At 41.2% G+C, this 19,134-nt stretch overlaps 1 protein-coding gene across 1 annotated transcript in view; it reads right to left on the bottom strand.

Moving 5' to 3' along the window:
* The window catches only part of GRHL2 (grainyhead like transcription factor 2), a 92,062-nt gene that overhangs the window by 51,624 nt on the left and 21,304 nt on the right, over positions 1–19,134 (bottom strand). Inside the window, exons 2-6 of the mRNA XM_069731715.1 lie at positions 11,332–11,518; positions 8,234–8,301; positions 3,815–4,202; positions 1,915–1,967; positions 1,600–1,753 (exon numbers count right to left, since the gene is read on the bottom strand). Of these exons, the coding sequence (XP_069587816.1) occupies positions 1,600–1,753; positions 1,915–1,967; positions 3,815–4,202; positions 8,234–8,301; positions 11,332–11,518 (850 nt within the window). The remainder of the gene's footprint in view (positions 1–1,599; positions 1,754–1,914; positions 1,968–3,814; positions 4,203–8,233; positions 8,302–11,331; positions 11,519–19,134) is intronic.

Raw genomic sequence — 19,134 nt, 5'->3', positions numbered from 1 at the left:
GCTCCCATCACTCCAAACTCCTCAACCCTCCTCAGCCCTCGACCCTCCACAGACTTTTCTGCCCTCGACCCTCCACAGACTCCTCCGTCCTCCACTCTCCACCATCCTCGACCTTCCTCAGACTCCTCCATCCTCGAACCTCCTCGACCATCCTCCGTCCTCGACCATGCAGAGACTCCTCTGTCCTCAACCCTCCAGACTCCTCTATCCTCGACCCTCCAGGCTCCTTTGTCTCCCTCCCTCCAAACTCTTTACATTCAGACTCCGCTTTACCTTCTGACAGACTCCTCTGGCCTTATTTTATTTTTCTGGGAGAACAAAAGGTTCGGCTACCTGAAATTCAGCAGACTGGATCCTTCTCTTCCTGATATCATCTGTTGGTGGAGAGTTGGGAGGCCCCCATGAATAGTAGACTGTTGTCGGAAGAGCCGACTGATTTCTTGCTTTGGGCAACTATATTTTAATGTGTATTGGACTAAACAAAAAGAATACATCTCTAGATGACAGATTCCAAATACTTGCCTTTTGTCAGTATAAAGCAGATTACTGTGTGGTTGGATGAGATCATTGATGCGACTCTGGAAGGTTCTGCTGCTCATTAGGAGGATCTGGGTAATTGCTCAATTGCATTGTATTCCTATTAGCTTTTTTGCCTCATAGGGGTTCTACATTGGGAGGTGAGCGGTCTGGTGACGTTCCGTCTACTGATATCTCTGGCTCGTGTGCACAAGCGGCAGGTGTCTCTCTACTGTCCCATTCTTTAGAATAACAGGTGCCTGATACCTGCTGCACTCACACAAAAGCCGGCAGATCTCTGTAGACGTGATATTACCAGTCTACCTCATCTCAAGATGTGAAAATAAGTGGAACCCAATTTTTTTGGTATGATACAAAAAAGGGCAAAAGGAACTTTGCAGCTTCCAAGGCTCCATCACTTCTCATCTCTGCTTGCCCTAGTAATGAGATTTCTCTAAATTTATATGAAGTTGCAGCTTCATCTCCCACTGACAGAGGTTTTATAATGACCCATGTGACTTCAATGACATTTTAGCATTTCAGATTGAAAACCCATCGAGGCTCGAAGATGGAGTAGAAGAAAGGATGTGGGCTGCGAGACTTGTAGGCTGCGAGACTTGTAGGGTGCGAGACTTGTAGGGTGCGAGACTTGTAGGGTGCGAGACTTGTAGGGTGCGAGACTTGTAGGGTGCGAGACTTGTAGGGTGCGAGACTTGTAGGGTGCGAGACTTGTAGGGTGCGAGACTTGTAGGGTGCGAGACTTGTAGGGTGCGAGACTTGTAGGGTGCGAGACTTGGGATTCCCACCTCATGCCCTTGCCAAGATATGTAGAAAAAAAAAATGGCACTCCAAGATTGTAATAGAAAAATAAAGCGTTTTATTCACCCATGCTTTGTGTGACGTTTCGGCTGCTTTAAGTGGCTGATTATTTTTAAAGCTTGGGTGAATAAGTTACTTTATTTTTTTTTGTACGTTGTACCACGTTCTTAGAGCGCGGACATTTGTTTTTTTTTGGGGGGGGGGTTTAAGATCTGGATTATTATTTTATTTTTATTTTAGAGATTGTAGGATGACGTGTCTTACCCTCACTTTGCTGATTGGGTGTCGAAAACATTTGTTGCTTCCAGTTTCGCTCAGAGTGACGGCATAAAATTGCCCTTTGTTCAAGTACGTCATTGGCCCTTCTCCTTGTTTCTGACGGAGAGACTTTGTGGCTTCGAGAGTATACTGAAATGTGCTATAATGTGGGAGAACATGGGAGAGTATTACTACAGGTGATTGTATATGTATATATATATATATCTATCTATCTAGTGGAGATTATATATATATACACACACATATACATACACACACACTCACATATATATATATATATACAAAACCTTCACAACATACCTCGCTGTTTGATCATACATGAAATCATCCGCTACTGATGATGTCCGATATTTCTGGAAAAGAGAACAGGTATTAGAAAGTACAAGACAACTAGTGATAACTTTGGATGATAGCATTGTCCAGGCTTACAGAACAGGCTACATTTTCCAAAAACAGCACTGTCTATATCTAATTCTGGTTTTACAGTTTATCAGCATAATTGGAATGACCGAGGCCGAGTTGCAATACCAGACACCACCTAAGGACAAAAGTGGCACTCTTCCTGGAAAACAAGCGCAGTCTGTGAGCGCACGACTGTTTAAACGAAGCACAGACACTTGGTGCACCCTTGCAATGTCCAAGAAGTTCAATGTACCTTCCCATATACGGTACTTGTTTTTCGTATATATCTGACACACACACACACACACACACACTCTGAGCATCTGTGCTTGGTTTGAATAGTCGTTTTGTGCTGGTAAACGAAATATAGAGAGAAAACAAGTAAGTAGGAAGGAGGTCTTAAACATTGGCCACACCATGTGTACGCCGAGCGCCTGTGCTTGGTCTGAACAGTCATTTTGTGCAGAGTCCCTTTAAGTCAGGTTTTTGTGCTAGGTGTATGTAAATGTAAATGCTGGGGCATTTTTTAGACTCTAACTTCCTGTTTCAGGAAATGTACATGTACATTAGTAGCAAAAAACAGACTCCGCCCCTATCTTTTTTACTGAAGCATCTAATGAGTGCGTGCAAAAGTCATTGTGAAGGAACGAGGAGCTGTGGCATTGCCTATTGTGCTCTTGGCTGAGCTGCTATCACTCTCTTTAATCCCGCCAATAATAATTAGGAGCCTGCTGAAAATTCTTCCTGAAAGGACAGGGATTCTAAAATATCCAAGTCGCCAATGTGAAAATTGCAAGAGTAAAATGTTGATTTAGTAAAATCTAATTTTTTTATATTTAATTTATATTTATATTAAAAAATAAATGTAGTACTAAAACCTAATTTTTCTAATTATAGTTTCCCCTTAAAGGTACCTGCCAATTAGTCTTTTGTTGTTCATTTAAAACATGTGGGCAATATGTATGGAAAAGCAGGCGGCAGAGACTTGTAGGAAAGAGGTAAAAAGGGACCAAGTGTAAAAGGCGCTAAACCACAAGCCAGGATGTCCTGCCTCTAGTTAGGTACCTAATAATCACAGTTGAGTCTATGGAGTCACTTCTCCTCAGATCTCTGCCTTGTATGCCTAGCGCATGGTACTGCCAGGCAATTATGAACTTGTTAAGATTTTGATGTATCGTTGGCTTTGCATGCTTGATTTTTAGGTTATTATACAGAAAGGAGTTGTGAAAATTTCTGGCATCTTGTATAAAATGTGCTTAAACTAAAAGGGTTCTTTCATCTGTCCAACTCGTTCGGTAAAAAAAAAAAAAATATATATATAGTACCCATAGACGATTAGCTGATCGCCACTGATCCAGAAACCCCTGCTCATTAGCCTCAATAACACAGTGGCCACTACTGGAGGAATGTGGCATTACATGGAGCTCATGTATGAATCTGGCGTAGCGAGAGACAATCTTTGTAGACATTTTCTGCCCTGGCTTATAAGAGAGGGCCCCAAGACGATGACACTTCTATGACATTAATATATCCCAGTGGGGCAAATGTATATTTTAAAAAGAATCCTTGAAGTAGAAGTATCTGGGCTCAAAAAGGGTTCTCTCATTAATTATGGATGTCGAAATTCTGGGTATGTGAAGAGAATATAACGAGCGTCTCAGATAATGGGAAAAGTTTGGTATAATGCAATTGTGGCAAAGAGACTGTGCTCCACTAATGATTGCCCAGCGTTCATCAGTGTGATGATGATGACGATATATTGGTCATATGTGTGATACATTTTAGAGTCGATTCTTACATCAGATACGGTTTCTTTAAAGCTTTCATTGTACGTGCTGTCCGGGGTGCTGCGCTGATCATCCTTGAGGTAGTCTGTATGTTGGCTGATGTGGGCTCCATAATGGGTTTGCTCAAAAATAACCCCTCTTGGTTCCTCACTGTCCGTCCTGTAAGTCACTGAAGGGGACATGAACACTGGGGTAAATTCCTCTGCTTTTACTACAGCGACCGAGGAAGTAGGAGCAGAAGCCGGGCTTCCGGATAAGCTGCTGTTATACTGCTCCCTCTTGGAGGATTCTACGGGTTCTGTGTTGAGGGAAAGGTTCACCGGATTGGTTTTCAGAACTTGCACCCGATTCTCTCCAGCACTCAGGTTACTCTGAGGCTCACTGGTCGGGACACCATTCCTACAAGGAAACAAGATCATCATCAAATAAAAGCATACATGTTCCATGTGTTAGAAGGTTTCATATCAGGAATATATATATATATGTCCCTATCTACCTCCTTACACACCAAAGCTCCTTCTGCAGGTAAACAGGATGATAACTATCTCTCAGCAAGGTAAAAAAAATGTATCATCTTATTTTTTACTGATTTACAAAATGTATTGTACATTTTATATCGATTTTTCTAATATGTTTACACTGCATCTGTTACGCACCTGTTCCAGATCCATGTCTTGCTTCCCTCACACTGGTCCACTAGACTCTGTTGTGCTCCATGTCGAGCCTTTGTAGATTGCCCGGGGTGATCCCATGTGATCATCTGCGTTGGCCTGTCTAAGGCTCATCAAGACACACACTTGTGTCTTGGTATTAAAACTTCAGTTTTGCTAGATTTTGGCTTGCTCTTTACAGCTTGACCTACTCAGCTGCTGTATGCAGTCTCCAGGACGTCCCCCGCCTGACTGTGGCTTCCTACATCCCACCTGCATGCAGTCTCCAGGACGTCCCCCGCTTGCCTGCTGTTTCCTGCATCCTGCCTACCTGCTGCAGTCTCCTGAACAACTACCAAAACCCTAAAGAGATGAACTGGAATATAAGTTGGTGTGTATGCAGCATGTAAGCGCATGTTCACACTGGCCACTAAGCAGAGAAAACCTAAGATAAAAACATAATACGCAAATACCGTGCAGTAAATAAATAAACAGCAATAGTGCATGAAAATAATATATGGTGCTTAGTGAACCTAATTTTGGTTTAAAAAAGTAAAAGCCATCCCACCATGTAACGGTAATCTTATTTGGGATGGTCCTAACCTCTAATATTAAAACCTTAGCATTTGTCAAGTGACGTGCGTGTGGATACGGGCTGAGAAGGACAGACCCGGCTGGACACGCAGCCATGGAGAATTGCATGAATGTAATGTCCAGCTCAAAGAAAAGGCAGCCCACATTTTTTATATACACAGGGTACGAAAAAACTGAAAAAAATCTGAGGAGAAAAACTGGAATATAAGTTGGGAGTTCAGGAACCCATTTTCATATTCAGTGGGGTCCAAGCAGTTTCATGGAAAACCTCTTTACAGGGTTAATCCCAAATCATAAATTATTCCGTATGCATAAAATAGGGAATAACTAACCTATTGCGGTGTCTTTGACAACTTGGACCCACAACGAACCCCAAAACCAGCACCTACATCCCCTGCAGAGCCCGCATATTGAACGGAGCAGAGATGCTTATACTTCTCGCCTCCATTCATGGTCTATGGGACTGCAGAAGATTTGGGATAACTTATGATTGTAAGACGTGCGAGGACAATTGTGGCGGTGATGTCCGGGCGCTGTCAAGGAGGAACAATTGGCCAAGTGTAAAGGATTGGATTTATTTTAAAAAACTTTGGAACAACTCGTTTTGGATTTGGATCAACTATTTCTTCAGGTAACATATAACAGAGTGATTACCCATCACTTATACAGGTGTAAGGAGTGACATTAGTAATCAATTAAACCAATTTGTAGCCAACTAAACCACACCTATATATGTGATGGGTAATCACTTTGTGTATTATGTATTACCTGAAGAAGAAGTTGATGCAACTCCGAAACGCGTGGTTTTAAAGCTTTTTTCAATTAATCCATTCCTCCTTGGCAGCGCCCGGACACCACCGCCACAATTTTCCTACCACATCTTGAGGCTCTCCTCCACCCGCTGGATTCGAGTGCAGTGGCTGGAGCAGCAGCTCATTTGGCTCTATACCTACAACAGAGTTGCGTCATACACAATGTATCCAGGTGAGTGATATACATACTCCGATCCTGTCGATCACTCTACTGTAGCACACATGGAGCACTCCATCTTTCTTTCATCTTAACTTATGATTTTAGGAACAACCCTTTAAATTCCCACATCTTAAACACACCTGCTCTGGTCAACATTGCGGCCTCTCCATATTTTACCTTTAGATACCTAACGGCCATAATATTACCTTCCTTATCTACAAGAGGCAGAAACGCCTGGAGGTGTTTTATGAGTTTCCTTATCATTAGTAGAGAAGGATAGGAAGATACTGTAGAGCAGGCAACGTTCAGATCAATGGGAAAGTGGGATAATCAATGGATTTTAAAGTCATACTCCAGTAATTTGGCAACTAATGTGGTAGGCAAAGGTTTTGCTATATAAATTTAGGATTTGCTTCAAATCTAATCTGTATGGGGACAGACTATATATTTCAACATATGCCTTCAGGGAAAATCTATGATATATGAATATTTGCATTGCATTTTGTGAACAAGGTTGTCCAAATATAATTTAGCTTCTTCTGTTCCAAATTCTGTGTTCACCAATGATATTTATTAGCTACAAATGTTGTTTTTTTTTTTATATAGAGCTCCAGGTCCTCTGCATAGAGAGAAATAAAAGCTACAATTCTAGCTGTCCACAGCCACCACTAGAGGGAGCTATGGAGCTTTCTGTATACAGTTACATAGTAGTAGTGGGCTCCCTCTAGTGGTCGCTGCAAGCAGCCATAATCTCATCTTTTAATTTTCTCTCTATGTGGATTTGGAGCATTGTACCAGAAAAACAAGTAAGGACTGCCGAATGATATATTAAAAAAAAATAATAATCAGTCCACATTAGAAAGCAAAACATGCGAATTTCCCATAGTGACCCATTTTTCAAATCAGACAAATGCCACTATTTGGTAAAAACTCTACTTTTACATATCCCAGCGATCCCAAGACTTTTTTTTCCATTCTATTGTTCTTTAAGTTAGTGGTAAATTTAGGATGATATGCTTTGCTTTTGTACATGAAAATATCGGAAGTTTTTTGAAAATTTAGAAAAACAAAATCGCAAATTTTCAAACTTTGAAGGTTTATACACTTAAACCAGATAGTTATACAGCACAGGGAAAAAAATGCAGTAAATAACATTTACCATGACAGCTTGATATCAGCATTATTTTTCAATCATTTCTTTATTTTGTTAGGATGTTAGAAGGGTTAATTTTAGCAGCAATTTCTCCCTTTTTTTTTTTTTTCCAAGGAAAGACATTTGTAGGGACCTAATCAGTTTTGAATTGACTTTGAGTGTCTTATGAAAAAAACAAAAAACAAAAGTGATAATATATTTTAAAAAACTGCACCTCTCAAAGTTTTTAAATCTGCGGTCAGAAAGTTTGTTAACTCTTCAGGTGCTTCAAAGGAATTAGCATAGAGTGGATTTTTTTCTACAACAACTTTGCTAGCATCCTACCACGCCACCATAGCTGGCAGACCACCTTATCGGTGATTGTGGGGTGCCGATGGAGTTTAAAGGAGCCCCGTCTCTTCATTAACCATATAGATGCTGCTGTAGCTATTGGCAGCAGCGTCTAGGGGTTAAACAGCCTTGATCAGTGTTAGTCTGGCGTCAGCTGTAGTATACAGGTGACACCCGCTGAATTTTTGACCGTCGGGAGGTGTTGGGGTATGTGCACAAGTTGCGGAATGGTGTGCTGATTTTTCTGCACTGATTTTGGTAAATCCGCACTGCGGAATTACTGCGGTTTTTCCGCGGATTCCACCTGCGTTTTTACACCTGCGGATTCCTATTGAGGAGCAGATGTAAACCACGGCGGAATCCGCACAAAGAATTAACATGCTGCGGAATAAACAATGCAGCGTTTCCGTGCGTTTTTTTCTGCAGCATGTGTACTGCGGATTTTGTTTTTCTTTAGGTTTACATTATACTGTAAAAACGCATGGAAAATTGCTGCGAATCCGCAACGTCAAATCCGCTGCGGATCCGCAGCGTGTGCACATACCCTTACTCGGTTATTCCTCTGGTCCCTAAAATCTGGGTATTGGCTGTCATTAAGGGGTTAATCTATTTTAAAAAAATAGAAACATTTTGCGAAACCCCTATAAAATACATACGGTAAGCCAAATAACAGTCCATCAAATAAAAAAAAAAAAAATACAAAATTTAAAATAATAAAAAAAAAACACTACCTTTTTTCCTGGTCATCATGGACCTCGTTCATTTTATTTATGGGCAGCAACCTTTTCTCCCTTGGTACCTAAAAAAAAAAAAAAAAAAAGAGTCAGATTTTAAATAACTTTCTTAGCATCTTAGCAGCATTGGCAGATTGGGATTTTACAAGAAATACTAGGTAGGACATTTTATATGGGGTTGAAGAATTGCTTTCAGGCAGAAACTGTGAGAAGAACGGATAGGAACCAAATGTATTACTTTATTGTTTTCGCCTTTTAGGAGCTTTTTTTGTGTCTTTGAGGAAATGTAAAATGTGCCAAATATAATAATGGCATGTGCAAATTTTATGGCTCCAAATATCGGTGCACCATTTCTCAGCCATAAGAAAACATCTAACATTTCTGATGAGTTGGGCATATCACTTCCAGAATATTTTTATCTTTTTGGGGCATGAAAGTATTTACCGTATATTGATTCATCATACTGCTCTTTGATAACTTGACAGCATTTGTGCCATTTTCAGACTCATAAAATAATATATTTTCTGAAAAAATTAATAAATGTTCCCAGTTTCATTTCTTTTACAGTAATAAATATTGCCTCCAATCACCAGCGGCAGTGGTGATACCAGTATGATCGTTCATGATGGCCACAATCAGTGATTGGCAGCAGTGGTCATATCTTTGAATGGCATGCCATAAGTGCTACAATATGGGAGGAGGACATGGGACCAAGCAAGCTGAAGACCTACAAGACGGAGATGAATCTGGGCAATTTGGTATTTTAGCTCATTTACTGCCAACGATTTTCTATCTCAAGCTGGACAATCCTCCATTTAAAAGAAATTAAAGTTACAGAGGACCAGTTACTTATCAAAATATAGTTTTTTTTTACCTGATGTACAGTTGTGCTCAAAAGCCCCCGCAGACTTTTTGCTTTCTTGGCCTTTTTTTCAGAGAATATGAATGATAACACCAAAACTTTTTCTCCACTCATGGTTAGTGGTTGGGTGAAGCCATTTATTGTCAAACTACTGTGCTTTCTCTTTTTAAATCATAACGACAACCCAAAACATCCAAATGACCCTGATCAAAAGTTCCAATACACTGGTGATTTTGGCGGCCTGATAACATGCACAGAAGTTGACACAAATGGGTTTGAATGGCTACTAAAGGTAACATCCTCACCTGTGACCTGTTTGCTTGTAATCAGTGTGTGCATAAAAGCTGAGTGAGTTTCTGGGATCCAGACAGACTCTTGCATCTTTCATCCAGCCACTGACTTTTCTGGATTCTGAGTCATGGGGAAAGCAAAAGAATTGACAGTGGATCTACGGGAAAAGGTAGTTGAACTGTATAAAACAGGAAAGGGATACAAAAAGATATCCAAGGAATTGATAATGCCAGTCAGCAGCGTTCAAACTGTGATTAACAAATGGAAAATCAGGGACTTTGTAAAAACAAAACCACGGTCAGGTAGACCAACAAAAATGCCGTCCACAACTGCCAGGAAAATTGTTCGGGATGCAAAGAAAAACCCACAAATAACATCAGCTGAAATACTGGACTCTCTGAAAATTAGAGGTGTGGCTGTTTCAAGATGCACAATAAGTTGCACTTGAAGAAAAATGGGCTTCATGGTCGAGTCACCAGAAGAAAGCCAATACTGTGCAAATGCCACAAAGTATCTCGCCTAAAATATGCAAAACAGCACAGAGACAAGTTTGAAAAACTTCTGGAACAAGGTAATTTGGAGTGATTAGACCAAAATTTAACTTTTTGGCCACAACATTTGCCGAGAGGTGAACAAACAATATGATGAAAGGAACATTAGTTCTACTGTAAAGCATAGAGGTGCATCACTGTTGTTTTGGGGAGGTGTGAGCTACAAGAGGCACAGGAAACTTGGTCAAAGTTGAAGGAAAGATGAATGCAGCACATTATCAGAAAATACTGGTGGCAAATTTGCAATCATCAGCCCGGAAGCTGCACATGGGACGTACTTGGACGGTCCAACATGACAAGGATCCAAAACACAAGGCCAAGTAGACCTGCCATTGGCTGCAGCAGAACAAAGTGAAGGTTCTGGAGTGGCCATCTCAGTCTCCTGACCTCAATATCATTGAGCCACTCTGGGGAGAGCTCAAGCGTGCAGTTCATGCTAGACAGCCCAGGAATTTACAGGAACTGGAGGCTTTTTGCCAAGAAGAGTGGGCAGCTTTAAAATCGGAGAAAATAAAGAACCTCATCCACAACTACCATAAAAGACTTCAAGCTCCAATTGATGTTAGAGGGGCAATACATGGTATTAAGAAATGGGGTATGTTTTGGGTTGTCATTATGATTTAAAAAGAGAAAACAGTAGTTTGACAATAAATGGCTTCAACCAACCACTAACCATGAGTGGAGAAAAAGTTTTGGCGTTATTCATATTCTCTGAAAAAAAGGCCAAGAAAGCAAAAATTATGGGGTATGTAAACCTTTGAGCGCAACCGTAAATGCCGCTGTTCCTGTCAATCCGACATTGTTTAGCTTTTGTTTCCTGAGCCTCTTCGCTCCTGAGATATGACCCTCTATTTCACGCATATAATCTAGTCCTGCTACTCAAGGGGGTGAGGTCCACAACTTTTCTCTGTGGACCACACCCTCATTCATGGGGACCCTGCCCACTTGGCTAAAAAGCCTAGATTTACAGACATTGAAGATAGGGCCATATCTTAGGAATGCAGAAGCCAAGGAACATAAGAAAAACAATGCCGGATTGAGGAGAACAGTGGCATTAACACAAGTTAAAACCTACACATTAATGGCAAATGACAGATCCTCTTTAATACATGCTACAATCTTTATAAGTGTAGACAAAACTTGGAGATCAGTACTTCAATGGGGCGATCATTTATCCAGAAGAGTCGATAACTACTAAAGGTCTGACCACTTTGAACCCAACAGATTACGAAAATTGAGCCCAATAGTATAGAGTCTGAATAGAGCCGCAGTCTGGCATGTGCGCCAAAGCTCCATTTATTCATTTTATAGGCACACCTACTTAGTAATTATCACTTATCCAATATATGGATATTACTGGAAAGCCCCTTTAAATACCATTACAACTCTACCTTGTAGTAGTCATATAAAAGTCCAAGTGCGGCAGCGCTGTCCTCATCTCCATTGATACTCATCATTGCCTTTGTTGCGGCGGTCAAGGGATTTTCCAAGTAAGTCTTCCAGGCCTCATCCTCACTGGTGTAAGCCCGCCGGGAATTGAAAGCTGCTTCATTGGGAACCAAGACCACAAGCCTTTTACTGCATGAAGGAAAAAAATAATAGATCAATATTTCGACATTAGATAAATGAATTAGCTCATTAGTCTATCTGTATGGAGAATAAGTATAGGATAATAGGTCCATAGACAGGACTGGCCACCATAGATCATTCATATATCACAATACACGGTGGTTGTGTGTGGTATTGTAGCTTTGCTCCATGCACTTCAATTAAAACGATCTGCAATTCCACACACAACCAAGTGTGGCGCTGTTTACGTTTTACTAATCCCGGCCAACCACCCTCTCGCTCTATATTGTATCAGTAAGACATTTTCTGTATGTTTTGCTCTGCAGAAAAGGAATAAAGTAAGATATGTGTTTCAGTCACGTCTTCCTTGGCACTGCTGTTTCCGACACATCTTGAAGGAAAATCGTCTACACGAGACACTTCCAGTGTTAAACAGAGGAACAGCTTTATATGTGAAAGCTGACCTTAGAAGATACCTACGTTGGGGGAGGGACAGGGGGGCGAACGGATAATTAGTAAAATATAATTTTAATAGAAATATTGTTTTTACATGGAAAAGAAAATTCCCCTGAAGATTTTAGATTTTTTTAGATTCCTTCTTTATGGAGAAAAAAAGTTAATGTCTTAAAGAAGTTGTTACATCTCCCCAAGAAAACAACTACTAAGAAGTTCCTAATGGGCCGTCAATACCATCTCTACAAGGGCTCATGCACATGACCGTAAAAATTGGATGAGTGCTATCTAGTGATGAGCGAGTGTACTCGTTGCTCGGGTTCTCCAGAGCATGCTCGGGTGGTCTGAGTATTTATGACTGCTCGGAGATTTAGTTTTCCTCACAGCAGCTGGATGATTTGCGACTGTTAGATTAAATGTGGGGATTCCCTAGCAACCAGGCAACCCCCACATGTACTCAGCCTGGCTAGTAGCTGTAAATCATTCAGCTACCGTGATCAAAACTAAATCTCCGAACACTAACAAGTACTTGGAGGTCACCCGAGCGTGCTAGTGAAAACCTGAGCAACAAGTATACTCGCTCATCACTAGTGCTATCCATCGTTTTGAGATATCGCCCTTGTCCCCATGTAATTCTACAGGGCCATGCACTGTTGGTTGGAGAAAAAAAAATATATAGCATTCACAAGTTGCATCCAATTATTGGACCACCACACTGTCATTCATGTCTGTTTACGTGGGAAAAAAAAAAAAAATCAGAGCTCACTAGGATGACATCTGAGTGAGGTCCATTTTCACGGACTGACAGAATGAATAAGATCTAGAGATTTTTTAAAAAAAATTTTTTCCACATCCAAGAAAATCGGATCACACTCTGATCATACGCTGATCAAACTCTTATCTGAGTATGATTAGCATAATAGGCCATATTTTATCAGATGAGAGAAAATCAGTTAGGTGACCCAAGTGTAAGGGTTGTCCCTCAACATCATTGAGTAGAACGAAATACCCAATGCCCTTCAAAAGTACCAGGGGATCCTCCAGGGGTGATGACACAATGATCCTCAAAGGCTGAGCAGAAGACACCCCTATGCTAGTCTCTTTTTGGTAACGATAAGTTTGTAACTAGATCAACTTGGCGCTCTAGTGTCCCAATGCCAAAACCGTAATGGAGTCTAATCATGTGCTGTAAATAGTTATAAATTGCATGAATAAATATCATTGCACCCAGTGAACGAGACTTTTGCTCAGATATCGCCAGTGTCTGTCCAGATTCTATCGATAATTGGGAAGAAGCTTCTTACGAGCACTCGTTGGCCCATTTCTTACCTTAATAGGGAAAATGTACAACTGGAGTAAAGTTATTGATTAATAGTAATAATATAATGAAAGCTCACTCAGCATCAAATCTTAAAGGGAACCTCTGACTTTTGAATGCAGTCCTATCTGTGGATCACATTTTATAGAGCAGGACAGGCTGAGCAGAAAATTGTTAATATAACTTATATTTTAGGCATTGAAATCCCGGTTGTTTTTATGCATAGGAGTCAAGTGAGCGGTCCTGTTCAGTGATTGACAGGTTTCACTTCTTGAGTCATACAAGGAAGATCATCAATCATGGAATAGGACCGCCCATACCCCAGGGATTTCAATGAATGACAGGTCTCCTTTAAAGTGTTGTCCAGTGTGGATGATGTAGGGGATCGCAAGATACCAATTTAAGCCAATGGACAAATGCTGGTTTTAATAGACATTTGCATTATTGCATACTGTCTGGTCACCAAAGAAGTGGCCATGCACCGTAGAAGAATTGTAGGCACCTTTCCTGGGGCCCATATGTTTTATGCAGTAATGCAGATGTCCTCATTCATGCTATGTGAATGGGGGTTCTTCGCTTCCCCCAATCGGCAAATATCAGGGGAAAGAAGAGTTGGGCATGCTGAATTTCAGGGGCATAACTATAATAGGTGCAGGGGTTGCAATCACACCAGTGCCCTAGAGCGTAGGGGCCCAAAAGGCCCCTTTGACTCAAATGAAAAGACCATTACTATTAAAGACTTGCAATAATTAGGGGCCCCCATTGGAGCTTTTATATTGGGGCCCACATGATTGAAGTTATGCCACTGCTGAACTTTATTTTCATTTATCATTTGTGCAACCTGAGGCCCAAGAGGTGAGGGGGCCCATGTCCACCTCCATAGCTGGAGGGATAGTGCGTTATGATGAGATATTGGACTGAAAAGGGCCCATATACGGTTCTTGTTATCGTCTGTGTCTGCCGATGTAGAGGAAAGTCCTCTTAAAGGGGTGCTGGAAGAATTAGGTGTCAAACGTACAAGTAGACTGCTATTGAAGGTGATGGATAACTTTAAACTTTATGTTAGTTCGTTAAAGGTCACCCACTTTATCAGGTCAGTGTGACCCAATAGGCTAAATAAAAGGAGATGTCTATATCCTCCAGGCGAAAATATTACTTATATGACATTTCCAAGAAGAAAAACTCAGAATCTAGTAAAGTCATACAACTTTTATAGACAGACCTTATTAGAATGTATCCTTTACTTCCCAGTATGTCATAATGATTCATAGAGTTATAATCTTGTGAGCAGAGAGATTGTGGGCCAAGTGCACCGACCGTGCTCAGAGAGACGAGAAGCGAGCGGCTTAATGATGGGGAGGCTCACTGCTGATTTAATAGAATTCAGAATTAAAACCATAAATCTTTCATGTTGGCCCAAGGGTCTATTTCTGCTGTGGAATGATGGGAGATGTCACAGTATAAATAAAATTACTACCCGCACAATAGAGACTAGAGACACCGGATCCCTGATGGTACCTCGCATTAGCTGCCACCTCTGCCGGTAAAATCATTGGCCATTACTTTGCCACTTGGGAATTCTGTAATGGTAAATGAGGTGTGCAAGGGATGAGAATGTGGAAGAGGAAAAAATGGAAGGGGGAAAGCAAGGAGGTCATGTCGTGATGATGTAACAAAGACCAGATAAAATGCAGGAAAGGTCAATACTCTGGATGCAAGGCCACAAAGAGTCATCGGCAATGGTGGTGGCTCGGTGGCGCTCACTGTTTACTCCAGACACTCTAGAGCGCACAATCTGTTCTGACTCCTTGAACATCGATTCCCCATTAATTCCCCTTTCATACAACATGGAGATAAACTTCTCAATTTAGTTTCTGTGGAGCTTTCTAGAATAAGTGGATCTCTACTCCACCTATTCAATGGCTGATCTGGTTTCTGTCCCATGCCCTTTTTGACCTGCAGCCCTACCAACACACACAATATACTCAACTGCATCTCTTTAATATTTCCACCCTCAGCTTATGGGGGTCTCTGACCCCCCAAATATTTGTGGGATCAATAAGGACAACCCTTTCAAAAAAATATTAGCCAAACCATACCAGAGCAATGCACACTTGTGTGCATCATTTTACTGGTGATACACAATAAGTAGTGGTCGAATTAACCTTAGTTTGCCCTCTTGCCAAGCTGACTCCTTAACACTAAGTTTGGCCACGCGTTCCTGAGTTTTCTATGAGCACGGCCTCTTCCAGACTACTTTGACAGCGGCCTATCTCTGTGCCAAACAAAAGGAATGTCCATTGAAACCTAACAGGCTATTTCCAAGATCCAACCAGATATTTCTTTCCCTCAACATCACCTGTCGGGGAAGAGTCGGGAACCCACCATAAACATTTGATGCTTTGCTGATTAGGCCAACTTAAATCTAATGTGTATGAGAGCCTTACTTAACCAATTTTTTCCTAATTGGGCTTGGTCTCATTCTTCCCATTCGTCATCACAGCTTGATCATAGGGACAAAAACCCTTCCATTTAGAGGCGATAACCGCCACCAACAATAATAATTGTATAAAACATCACATGACAAAAATGTGCTGGGTTATATAAACATTTACATAGGACTAACAACTTGGATTCTTGGATTTATCTTCAGGGGTTAACTTACACTTTTTACAAAAGCACTATGCTCGGTTTATGGGGCCCCATACAATATCATTGAATAGTTGGCGCCACTTTTTCATTCTAAGGTCCCCTAAAAATATGCTAATCACAGATTTCTCCGTGATTGGGACCCTCAGTGATCAGCTGTTATCTATGAAGGGGGCTCAGTAGTGGCTCCAGTTGATTGACAGGTCTCTCCTGTGTATGTATGGTGGTGCAGGGAGAAGCAAGTTCTTCTATGCTTTCATTGAAAATGTTGCAAGTGAGGCTTTGTTTCATGCTGTCTGTGGCTTAGGCAGTATGAATCTAATGACAAGTTCCCTTTATAGGGGTTGGCCACTACTTTTATTTTATTAAGGATAGGCCCTCAATATCTGATTGGCGGGGGGGCAACACCCAGAACAGCCTCCGATCAGCAGTTACCGGAAGTTCTTGGTTGCTACTGAAAAACAGCAGATGCGTCATTTCTACAGTGGCCACGGTTGGGTACTGCACATACAGCATTTATTAGGATGTGGATCTGCAATACTTGGCCGGGACCAATATAGTTTTGATGGAGCTACCATGTCCAGGCACCATCTGAGAACTTCCTACCACTACCAGCATCGGTAACAGCCGATAGGTGGGTGTGCCAGGTGTCGAACTCCCACTAATCAGACCTTGACGGCCTATGGAATAAAAGAAAGTAGTTGTCAACCTCTTTAACGTGGATATTTTTGTGCAATTTTTGTGTATCTGGAAATATACATTTCGCCTGCACCGATTTTGTTCTTGCAAACTTTTCCAACCAGAAAAAAAGATTTGTGAAAAAACCCCAGTGGGAGCCAAATGTGATGGCGATATATTAATCTTCCACAACAAGTTTATTATGCAACATAACACAAAGGTCTTTCCCCTAACCCAAACGTGATAATGTCCAGGCCAGAATTGTGCCAGTAAACATTTAGTAGCGTAAAACAGTATACAAATAGAGATAACCGTTACAAATTTAGCAAATGTTTTGCCGTCCAGAAGGTCGGCTGTGCCAGGTCCAATGCCAAGTTTCGTTTAGCTAAAATTATTAAGTAAACTCATTTTTTTCTCAGGAGATAAGAAATAGGATGTAAATAAATCAGTGAATAATGTATTCAATACAAACAGGACTGCGAGCGGCTACCAGAGCCGGCGGGCCACACGACACCGTGGAGGAGGAGTGCACGATGCGCTGCCAACTGGCTCACACACAACCATTCTTATCTATGGAGTTTAGACAATTCTTCATTTACAGACAAGTGTGGTTTTCTGTGTTGTATAATTACTTTTGAAAGTCATTCACATTCTAGTATTGTAACGCAATCCAAAAACATAATAAAAGGGCAATCAGTGTCCTATGAGAGTGACCATTGGGTTTTTGGGCTACAGCTACCACCCAAACGGAATAACATGGGATTATTATTTAGAGGTCAAATTTGCATCTTATCCCAAAAATAACTCCACTCTTGTCCCTTTGGCTTTATCGGGTATGGCAGCCCAGGCCCAATTTCTTGAATACAGCACAACGCATAGACAAGTGTGGCGCTGTTTATGAATCCTATTCAACCACCAGAAGATTCTGTCCTCAAGGTTATGATCATGTCATCGTGTAAATTACTACTGGACAGTTTAACTTGCTGCAGGTCCAACTGAATACATAGCAAATTGTAACCCAAACTATCGGCAGGACATTGAAAATTAAAATAGCAGTCAAAGTGTTTTGTTTGATTTTTTACTCCATCATTTCACGAGTCCCACTATACACATATTTGTCAGACAGTATTATCTTACACTAGCTGTACACCTCCAAACTTTGAAATAAAAAAAAGAGGAACAAATATTGTGACAATTTTTTATTTTACACTAAGCCAGTACCCTAACCTTGCCCGTCTTTTATGTTCGCCAACACAAAATATTGTTCCCTTTCAAGTCCATGAGTGCTCCCACACAGTGTGATACCCCCACAGTGCCCTCCAAACAAAGTGGGATGATAATAATAATACTAAAGAGTGATTCGATTTTTTTTATTTTTTTTTATTTTTTGGGAGGGGGTGGGAAAAAATAAAAAATAAATATTTAGAGTCCTCTATAACGTTCAGTTCCTGATGTACAGTGGGGCAAAAAAGTATTTAGTCAGTCAGCAATAGTGCAAGTTCCACCACTTAAAAAGATGAAAGGCGTCTCTAATTTACATCATAGGTAGACCTCAACTATGGGAGACAAACTGAGAAAGAAAAATCCAGAAAATCACATTGTCTGTTTTTTTATCATTTTATTTGCATATTATGGTGGAAAATAAGTATTTGGTCAGAAACAAAATTTCATCTCAATACTTTGTAATATATCCTTTGTTGGCAATGTCAGAGGTCAAATTTTTTCTGTAAGTCTTCACAAGGTTGCCACACACTGTTGTTGGTATGTTGACCCATTCCTCCATGCAGATCTCCTCTAGAGCAGTGATGTTTTTGGCTTTTCGCTTGGCAACACGGACTTTCAACTCCCTCCAAAGGTTTTCTATAGGGTTGAGATCTGGAGACTGGCTAGGCCACTCCAGGACCTTGAAATGCTTCTTACGAAGCCACTCCTTCGTTGCCCTGGCGGTGTGCTTTGGATCATTGTCATGTTGAAAGACCCAGCCACGTTTCATCTTCAATGCCCTTGCTGATGGAAGGAGGTTTGCACTCAAAATCTCACGATACATGGCCCCATTCATTCTTTCATGTACCTGGATCAGTCGTCCTGGCCCCTTTGCAGAGAAACAGCCCCAAAGCATGATGTTTCCACCACCATGCTTTACAGTAGGTATGGTGTTTGATGGATGCAACTCAGTATTCTTTTTCCTCCAAACACGACAAGTTGTGTTTCTACCAAACAGTTCCAGTTTGGTTTCATCAGACCATAGGACATTCTCCCAAAACTCCTCTGGATCATCCAAATGCTCTCTAGCAAACTTCAGACGGGCCCGGACATGTACTGGCTTAAGCAGTGGGACACGTCTGGCACTGCAGGATCTGAGTCCATGGTGGCGTAGTGTGTTACTTATGGTAGGCCTTGTTACATTGGTCCCAGCTCTCTGCAGTTCATTCACTAGGTCCCCCCGCGTGGTTCTGGGATTTTTGCTCACCGTTCTTGTGATCATTCTGACCCCACGGGGTGGGATTTTGCGTGGAGCCCCAGATCG

Source organism: Ranitomeya imitator, chromosome 6, assembly GCF_032444005.1.
Source record: "Ranitomeya imitator isolate aRanImi1 chromosome 6, aRanImi1.pri, whole genome shotgun sequence".
NCBI lineage: Eukaryota > Metazoa > Chordata > Amphibia > Anura > Dendrobatidae > Ranitomeya > Ranitomeya imitator.
Note: the sequence above shows the minus strand (reverse complement) of the source record. Positions and strands in the feature narration are given on the sequence as shown.